Source organism: Dasypus novemcinctus, chromosome 13 (assembly GCF_030445035.2).
Source record: "Dasypus novemcinctus isolate mDasNov1 chromosome 13, mDasNov1.1.hap2, whole genome shotgun sequence".
NCBI lineage: Eukaryota > Metazoa > Chordata > Mammalia > Cingulata > Dasypodidae > Dasypus > Dasypus novemcinctus.
In genome coordinates, this window is record NC_080685.1 from 37348615 (window position 1) to 37358169 (window position 9555).

At 60.0% G+C, this 9555-nt stretch overlaps 1 protein-coding gene across 1 annotated transcript; it reads right to left on the bottom strand.

The window, feature by feature from the left end:
* Nucleotides 1–425: 425 nt before the first annotated feature.
* IGSF8 (immunoglobulin superfamily member 8) lies at nucleotides 426–7575 on the bottom strand. The gene is made up of 7 exons (XM_004448433.4): nucleotides 7325–7575; nucleotides 3878–4255; nucleotides 2745–3206; nucleotides 1995–2402; nucleotides 1341–1754; nucleotides 879–1008; nucleotides 426–702 (listed from the first exon to the last, which is right to left on the bottom strand). Exons 1-6 carry the CDS (start codon nucleotides 7380–7382, stop codon nucleotides 893–895), a joined length of 1836 nt encoding a protein of 611 aa, XP_004448490.1. The 5' UTR covers nucleotides 7383–7575; the 3' UTR covers nucleotides 426–702; nucleotides 879–892.
* Nucleotides 7576–9555: the final 1980 nt, after the last annotated feature.

Here is a 9555-nt window from a genome sequence, read left to right on the forward strand (position 1 = left end):
GGCTGAGGCCCAGGCTGTGGTAGGACGAGTCAGCTCCAAGGTAAGCATGACCAGGAGATGCCTGCGGGGTGAAGAACCTGCCAAGCTCACAAAGGGCCCTGTCCCCGAAGCCCCTGCCGATAGCATGGGAAGGCTGGGGAGGGAGGAGACCAAGCCAGCTGGACCTCTCCCTCCCTCCCTGGGTGCCCCCTCCTGCAGTAGGAGTCTGATGAGCAATTGGCTCGCACCGACACTTCAGACAGCAGATGGGACCCAGCGCCCCGCCCTGGGGTGGGTGGCAGGGCCCACAGAGGCCAGATGGTGACTGTAGCGGGGAGACAGGCCTGGGTCATCCGGAATAGGTTGTCAACCCCCAACAAGCTCCCGGCTACACACCCCCAGCCCTTTGCTGCCTCACGGCAGGGGAAGACACAGCCAGCCCGGGATTTTATAAAACAAGTTTATTCACATTTTAGAAAAACTAATTCTAGGGCAGGGACTGGCCTCCCTATGGGATGGGTATGAGATCAAAACAGAAGGCCAGAGGGGAGGAGTCTGGGAGGCCCCCATTTGGGATCAAGGAGAGGGAAGTTGGGGTCTGTCCCCCACTCTGGGTAGAGGGTAGGTCAAATAAATTAAAGGAAGGGCCAACAGAGGGAGAGGGTATCCAGGCAAGCGGAGAGAGCTTGGAGCTGGCTGGAAGACGGTCGCCGCCCACAGGAACTGGAGAGAGAGGGGGAGTGGGCTGAGGAGAGGGAGCGCTGCGGCCCCACCCCTCACCAGGACCCTGCAGAACTGGAGCGCTCCTCCAGTGGGGCTGGGAGGGAAAGCTCAGCTTAGGACTTGGGGGTGGGGGGCCTGAGAAAGCCAAGGTTGGGGAAGGGGCTCTGCTCCCTCACCTGGGGAGGAGGGATCATCGTTTTCGCAGCCTCTTCATGAAGCAGCAGGTGATGGTGCCGAGGATGGTGGCGCCGGTGACCACGGCAACGCCTGTGCCCACCAGCAGGGGTACGAACAGGGTGTCCAGGGCTGGGTGGGAGAGGACGCTCTGTTCAGCCTGGAGTGCCCCTGTCTCCGCCTGCTGCCACCCTTGTCTTCCAGCACTGCCCCCATCAAGTCCCCTGGACCCACCTCCTCCCCACTCAGCCCTGCCCTGCCCACTCCCTGCCCTCTCGGCATTCAGGTCCACATCAGCTATGAAGGACCCTGATGTCGGTAAGTAGTGACGAGCTGAAAACTGGATTTTCAAGACTCTTGAAAGGGATGTGGAAGAGAGTGGCAGGAGGCTCAGAGGACAGCTGGGGTTTGGGGCTGCGAGGAAGGCGGTGAGTGAAGAGGGTGGAGGGTGGTGGTTCACTCACCATGCGAGTAGGGGTAGACCGTGACGGGCCCCGAGCGGGCACTGCCTGCCTGGTACCAGCTGTCATCGGCGTGCTGCACCCAGGCGCTGGGCGCACAGTGGTACACACCTTCGTCCTGAGGCCCCAAGCTGTGCAGTCTCAGCCGATGGCTTCGGGGCCCCACCAGCTCCACGCTGACTGGGCCTCCTCCGGGCCGCACCCCCAGCTCTGCCACACCATCCTGGCCCACGCCCCCCACCAGCTGGGCAGGGGCAGCGTCCAGCTCCCCCTCCTCTGCTCGCTCCACCCACCAGCTGGCAGCCAGCCGCAGGCCTGGGGGGCCGCCCCGCACAGAGATGTTGCAGAACAGGGAGGCCGTCTCCCCCCGGTACACTGTGCCTCCAGCTAGCCAGGCCACAGCCTCCAGCGCCACACCTGCAGAACAAAGGACGTGGCATCAGAGGGCGAGGAGTCAGGGCGCATGGGGTCAGGGAACTCAGGATGAGTAGAGGAAGCAGGAATCCCTGGAAGGAGAGGAGCATGAGACACTGCAGCAAGGAGGCAGCTGATGAGAGAAAGGCTAAAGCCAGAGAACGGGCATGGAAATGAGGTTTATACGAGCCCCAAACCCTGCCAAGGTCCCAAAACCCTCTTACCCACCCCAAAGCCTCTCACCTTCTTCCCGGACGTGCACGGGGAGGGGCCGGGAGCGGGCACTGGCTGCTTCCCGCAGCCGGGCCCCAGACCCTCGAACGTAGGCTTTAGCGAGGCAGCGGTAGGTGCCCGAATCGCCAGGCCTGGCAGCCTCCAGCCGCAGCCGGTAGGTTCTGGACGCTACCTTCTCCATGGCAATGTGCCGGCCCTCGTAGCCAGGGCCCAGGCTTCCCACACCTTCTGTGTCCAGCTGGGCTACCAGGCGGCCAGGCCCAGGCGCCCCTGCTGGTGCCATCTCCCAGCCCACAGAGTACGCAGCGTGACGGCCTGGCGGGGGCAGTGCCCCCGACACATTGCACAGCAGTTCCAAGGGCTCCCCTGGGCCAATCCGAGGTTCACTAGGCCCCACGGCCACGGCCAGCTGGCTGGCTGAAACACAGGTAGGGGGAGGGGGAGTCAGAGGCTCCTGATTCCCCAGTTGTATACTTCCTTCCTTGACATCAACTGTCTGCCCCTCACTGGGTCCCCCAGCTCCCGGGTATAACCATCTTCCCCACCCAGGGGCCTGAGGTTCACCTCAGCCATGGCCGTCCTGCTTCACACCCAATTTCTGAGCAGAGAAAACCCATCAAGGGTAGAGAGGGAAGCCCCGCTAGCAGGGCTGCCCCCACCGGGGAAGATGGGCTCCCCAGAGTCAGATGATGACCGTCCTGTGCCCCCAGTGGCCATGGTGCCCCTCCCAGGGCCCACCCTGGGACGTGTGGCACTCACACAGCGTCTGCACATCCACGTGGGCCAGGACAGCCCGCTTCTCCCCGATCTGAGCCCAGCTGCCATCAGGATCCTGAATCCACTCAGCGGCAGTGCAGTGGTAGGTGCCCGCATCGTCCGCCTGGGCGCTCCCCACCACCATGCGGTACCGATCAGTCCCCTCCTTGCCCAGTCGCAGTTCTCCTGCAGCCAGACGTTCAGCAAAGGGGGTGCCGGCCTCCACAGCCAAGTCCGGCCGGAGTCCCACCACTTCCTGAAGGGTCGCTCGCCCCACCGGCACCTCGGGCACAGCTCGCCCAAAGGACACCGCCAAGTGTGTGTGCTTCTGTGTGCTCGTCTGTGCCAGGCAGCCCAGTGTCAGCTCCTGCCCCTCGTGCACAGTCAGGCGAGGGGGGGAAGTGGAGGCCTGGCGGCCTCGGGGCCCCGGTGGGGCAGCAGACACTAGCAACACATCTGGAAGAACTGGAGAGAACAGCTGCAGTGAAGGAGTGCTGAGTGCTAGCAGCCCTTCTTATGGTTTCCTGTGTAGCCACCCTACTTCCCTAAATAAAGTGCGGGCTCCTGGAGGGCAAAGATTGCAGGTTGTGTTTCTTCTGTGACCCAGAGGTGCCAAGCACAGTGCTGGGCACAGCACAGGTGCTCAATAAATCTCATTGAATTTAACATCACCTACTCACTCTATGTATGTGATTGCTCCCTCATTGAAATACTCAGAGAAGTGCCGGTGTCATCTGCCTTCTCAGAAAACAAAGAAACTTAAGAATGAGAATGTCACATGGTCTAACTCCTCCTACCCTACCTCTACTTTGCCCCCCACCCCTCCCACAGCTCTGGATCCTTGAATCTCCAGGAGCAGAGCCTGTTCCACCTTCAGGCTTCCCCACCCTACCAGGGAATGGAGAGGGAAGTGGAAAGCTTGAGGACACTCCTCCTCCCAGGAGGGAGCCTGACAAGAACAATGGATGGAAGGAGGAGACCTGGGTTTGAGTCCCAGATCAGCCACTAACGTGGGCCGCAGGTTCCTCTGCTGCAGAACCCGAGGGGTGATTAGGTATCTCAGGTCCTCATGGCCCTGACTCTCTACCTTTAGGGTGCGGGTGCGGTGGCCCCCACCTCCCCCCAGGCCCCAGTACCTCTCAGCTCCATCTTGCCGCTGTAGCTGCCCAGGTAGCGGGAGTCAGTGGAGGGTGTGTAGCACTCGTAAATGCCCGCATCCTGGGCCTGAAGGCGGGCGATCTTGAGCAACACAGCATCACCCTGCAGACGCTGCACCTCCACCTCACCAGCCGCCACACGGGGCACGAAGACGGCGTAGGAGAACCGGGGGTCCCTGGTACTTATAATGCCCAGTGCAGCCTCTGGGGCCTCAGGCCTGTACAGGAACCACTCAAAATCCTGCTGGGCAGGGCCCTCGTAGCCACTGACATTGCAGGGGATGAAGACAGTCGTGCCAGCCACACGGTACAGGGGTCCCTCGGGGACTAGCACCTCCCGGGCATAGCATCCAACTCCTATAGAGAAGGGCAGGAGGAATAGAGGGTGCCTGGGAGTTAGCAGCCATTCCATCCCTACCACTGCCAATCCCATTCTTGACCCCTGCCCGTGAAAGGCAAAGAAACCTGGGGGAAATTGGTAGACAGAGTGCGCCCTATACTGACAAGAGAGAAGGGATCCCGGGAGGTAAGACACCGGGGTCTCAAGGAAGGGGTAGAGGCCCAGAGTTGCCTCAAAACCCATTTCTGGACAACCAGAAGCAGAGTGCCTAAGGGCAGAAAGGGACGCTCTCATACTGACTTGCCAATTCCAGCTGTTCCTATCTATGTCCCCTCTAATTCCACTCCTCTCGCCCCCCCTCACCCAGGGCCTGATTCCTCCCGCAGGGCCTGGTCAGGGGAGCCTTCTGGCTAAGGGGTTCTGAGACCACATGTCCCCCTCCTTTGCTTGAGGGGAGCTGGCAATATCTTGCTCAGAAGTGTGGTTGTTTCAGCTGTGTCACCTGGGCCAGAAAACTCCAGACAATGGAGCCAGCGGCCCGAGCAGAGCGGGGCCGGGCACGGACCCAGCCAGTTCTCAGCACACAATGCCCTCCCCCTCCAGCTGTGCCATGAGCTCACTGCTTCTCCCACCCCACAGGGCTGCTGAGCTGGCTGGGGCTTCTGGGGCCAAAACCAGGTTCTGCCCTGGCCTCTGGGGGCAGAAGATCCCTCTCCCTTGCCTGTCAACCCTCCAGGCCAGCCCGGCAGCAGCAGGAGGCACCCCAACCCCCTAACAACGACCTTCATTTGCATGTGGTGGGCATCACATACATGCGGCTCCCTTCTTCAGACAGGCACTGAACCCCGAGCTGCCCCTTCCCACCCCTCTCCCCAGAGGGGCCAAGCCTCTCCTCTTCACCTAACCCCCTCCCCATGCCCTCCACACCCTGGCAGAAAGGCCTGGAGGCCTGGAGGGCTCAGCTTTTTCCTTCTCATCATCTGTCCTTAGCCCCCACTAGATAACCCACAGCAGCCCAGACTGTAAGGAGGTCAGCCTCCTTCCCCCATTTTACAGAGGAGAAAGGTAAGGAAGAAATATATTGTTTTGACCAAGATCCTATGGTCCCTTGGTGACTTCCACATCCCTCAAAGGAGGAAAATGAGGAAACTCCAAGGCAAAGTCTGAGGGGAGTAACCTCATCACCACAATCTCACTTCCAGGCCCCCAGGGGTTGGTGGTGGGGGCTACCCATGGCCTTTCTGCAGGGGATGGAGGGAAACACCAGGAGTCTGTGGTCAAACTTGGCCTTCTAGAACAGTTCCCCCTGACTTTCCTTCCTACCCCAATTGGGCTCACAGGTCCTTCTGTGGCTGAGTCACTGGAGAGGTTGGCTTGGGCACAGGCTGGGAGTCGGGAGGCCTGGGGTCCAGCCCCAGCCCCAAGGCCAGCTGGATGGCCTAATGCCAGTCCCTTCCTCTGCCAGCCCTCTCCACTGGAGGAGCCCTGAACTTCCAGCTCGGACAGTGAGTGAGTGTGTGACTCAGGTGAGCCCTGCCGGAGGCACGTTTCATAATCAGGGGGTGAGGGAGGGACAGCCAGCCAAGCTGACACCTTCCCCTGCCGCTGCCTTAGGGCAGACTCTGCTCAGAAAGGCCCCCTCCCACCTTCCTGGCTCCACAACTGCTGATGCTTGGAGATCCCCATGGGAAAGTCACCCTCACAGCGTAGGGAAATCCAGCTGCCACACACAGCTCTTCTCCCCAGCCAGGCCCCCTCCTCTGTGCTCACCACAGAGAGGGGATGGAGAGCAAGGAGGCCAGCTTTGAAGACCGACAGATCTGAGTTCAAACGTGGCTCCAGCTCTCACTAGATGTACTCTCTGGGACAAGTCACTTCATTTTCCTCATCTGTGAAATGACGCCATCCGTGAAGTGAATGTCAGCGCCAGCATGCAGTGGGTGCTCGGGGCTCAGCAGGCTCCTCTTCCATCACTTTGCCCCACACTGCCCCACCTCCCTGGGCTCCTCTCTGCAACATGCAGTCCACTGGGGAAAATGATACGAGTGCTAGGCAACAGGGCCCCACAGCTCCTTCTTCTCTGTACATCCTCATGCCGTTGGCCCTAGAGCCCCAAGGAGAGGACTCATTTTTGCCACACAGGGCCAGGGCCCTATGCGGCAGGTGGAGACTCAACTTAGGGCTACTGTGGAACTCTGGTCTAGAAAAAGGCGGCTGGGGCTAGCTTCTGCCTTGACTAGAGCAGCTCCCATCCTGGCATCGCAGCCACCTCTCCCAACACCCTGCCTTCACCTCCATGCTGCATTTTTCTTTCAAGGGCTTCGGTCCCCTGAGCAACGCTGTCTTGAGGCCACACCCCTCCCCAGGTCACCTCCTACAGGAAGCCCTCCAATTCAGGCCCAAAACGATTCCACTGTCACTACCCTGTGTTGCCTTTCAGGGATGGCCCAGAACATCATGCCATGAACATCCCACCACAACTGACATAGGCGGCTTGGAGAGCCCAGGATCAATCTCCAGGGTGCCTGGGTCTGAGGCAGGAAGCTGGAGTAATGGGCTGTGACGTCAGACAGAACACTACAGAATCAAGTGCCATCTGGGAGGGTGAACAGGGCCAAAGAGAGACTCAGCCCAGGGCAGAGATGGGGGTGAGAGAAGAAACGGGTCCCTCACCTCAGAAGATTAAGTTGGGAGGGGGATCAACTAGAGGAGACTTACTTCAAGGAGCGTGGGCAGAACCAGCCCCTGGGCCTCCAGCCAACTCTGGCAGGCACTGCCCACGCAGGACGAGCACCCAAGGCAGGGCCTGAAGCTGAGGGGGGGCAGAGAGGAGTCGCAGCATTTGGGCGCAGCGGCTCCAGGACTTGGGTATGCCGGCTGAGGCACCTCGGGGGCTCCTCGCTGAGCCCCGGTCGGGGGCTCTGAGCTGGGTGCCCTCACCTCCCCATGGCTGGCTCAGTAGATGGCCACAAAGGGCAGGTGGGCGCCGAGCCCGCGGAGGCGACCCGACGGAGAAGCGGGGTGCGCGGGGCTGGGCGCCGGGTGGAGGCACCTGCCGGGCGGGCTGGGGCGGGGGCCCGGCTTACCAAGCATGAGCAACAGCAACAGCGGCGGCGGCAGCGGCGCGGGGGCCAGCGAGCCCATCCTACGCGGTCGGCTCCGGGGAGGTTCCGGGGGGCGGCGCAGGCTCTGGGGGGCCGGGGGCACGGGGGGCGCATGCCCGGGGGGGGGAGCGGTGGAGACGAAGCGGAGCAGCCAGGCGTGGGTGCGCAGAAGGAGCCGAGCGAGAGCGCCCAAGTCCCCTCCCTCCCCCTCCTCCCGCTGCTTTCCCTCCAGCCCTCGGCAGTTCCGGGAGAAGACTCCCGCCCCTCCGTGGCCCCGCCCCGGCCTCCGCCCCGGCCAGCCCCGGTCCCCGATTCCCGCTGCGGCTGCGGCCCTGCGGAGCTGGCGGCCCCCGGCCTCAGACCCGTGCCCACCCCGCACCTGCGGGCCTTTCCGTGGGTGTTGGGTGTAGGGACCCTGGGGTCGGTGTGGTGACTGTGGCCAGGCGCTGGGCTGCTAGGTCTCCGGGCAAACCTGCAGATTGGGAGCGGGCGGGACCCAGGAGTTCCGGGCCAAAGGGCCTTCAGGGCTCCTGAAGGCCTAGGGAGACCTGTCCGCCACTCCCTCGGGAGCAGAAGCGGAGGAGAGTGGGTTAGGAGTGTGCGCTGTCTGGGCGCCGTCGCTTCCGGATCGGGTGATCCTGGTCAGGTTGCTTAACCTCTTCTAACCTCAATCTTCTCCTCGGTGAATTGAGGTTGATGACATCCACCCCAAAAGGTTGTGATGATTAATTGAATGATGCACATAAAGGGCTTGGCATAGGGCAGTGCAAACCAGGATTTTGCTTTTTAAATTATTTAAACTGCTTTCCTATTTAAATAAATAAATGAATGAATGAATGAATGAATGCTTTTTAAATTATTTAAACTGCTTTCCTATTTAAATAAATGAATGAATGAATGAAAGAAAGAAAGAAAGAAAGAAAGAAAGAAAGAAAGAAAGAAAGAAAGAAAGAAAGAAAATACAATAAATAAACTACTTCCCAAAAGGTTTAGTTGAGACCTAAGGAGAGGATAAGCCTGGGTTTTAGAAAGAGTCCCTATTTCCGGTGGCAGGAGATGGACTTAGCCCAGGCCAGCGTTGGGAAGGGTGGGACCTGCCCCGGAGGTGGGAGAATGGAGGAAGCAGCTTTCTCTGGGACTCAGTCTCCTCAGGGACAGGGAAGGGGGAGGGGGGAGAGCGGCCCAAAATGGTGGGAAGAGACAGGCAGGTCTGCATAGCTAAAGCCATCAAAGTGGCAGTGGATGGAAGGGTGAGCCCATCCAGCACCCCTCCACTATCAGGGTTCCAATCACCTCCTCCCACCCACTCCTTACAGAGAAGGAAGTAGGCCCAGAGAGGGGAAATGGCACAAGCCAGACCAGACCTTCCTTAACTTTCTATTCCCAGAGCCTGCAACAGTGCCTGGCTCAGAGCAGGTGCTCGTGGTGTTGCCTCTTTTTTTTTTTTTTAAGATTTATTTATTTCTCTCTCCTTCCCCCCAGCCCCTCACCCTGGTTGCCTGTTCTCTGTGTCTATTTGCTGCATCGTCTTCTTTGTCTGCTTGTATTGTTGTCAGCGGCACGGGAATCTGTGTCTCTTTTTGTTACATCATCTTGTTGTGTCAGCTCTCTGTGTGTGCGGCGCCATTCCTGGGCAGGCTGCACTTTCTTTCGCACTGGGTGGCTCTCCTTACGGGGCACACTCTTCACTCATGGGGCTCCCCTATGCGGGGACACCCCTGCGTGGCAGGGCACTCCTTGCACGTATCAGCACTGCGCATGGGCCAGCTCCACACAGGTCAAGGAGGCCCGGGGTTTGAACCGCGGACCTGCCATGTGGTAGACGGACGCCCTAACCACTGGGCCAAGTCTGCTTCCCTGGAGTTGACTATTGAAGTCACATTCAGGAGCCCTTGGAGTGCCTGGAGGAGCTCTGAGGAGGAATGCTGCAGACCCTGAAGGGAAATCAGAAGTCCAGCCTTCCCCTCCCAATGCTTCCAAGACTGGGCCAGCACCAGGGCAGAAGAGCACCCATTTCTTCCCATGTTGACATGTCCACAGCCTGGCTTCTCCAGACCCGTTCCATCTAAATCCGTTTGCAGGCCAGACTGAGCTATGTGAAAACCGAAAGCCATAGGGGAGCCTTTGGAGGAAAACCACTTTCTTCATTTGGGTGGGGGGCAGATTGAATGCCCTTCTGATGTTTGGAGGATGAGAGCTACTGCCAATCATCA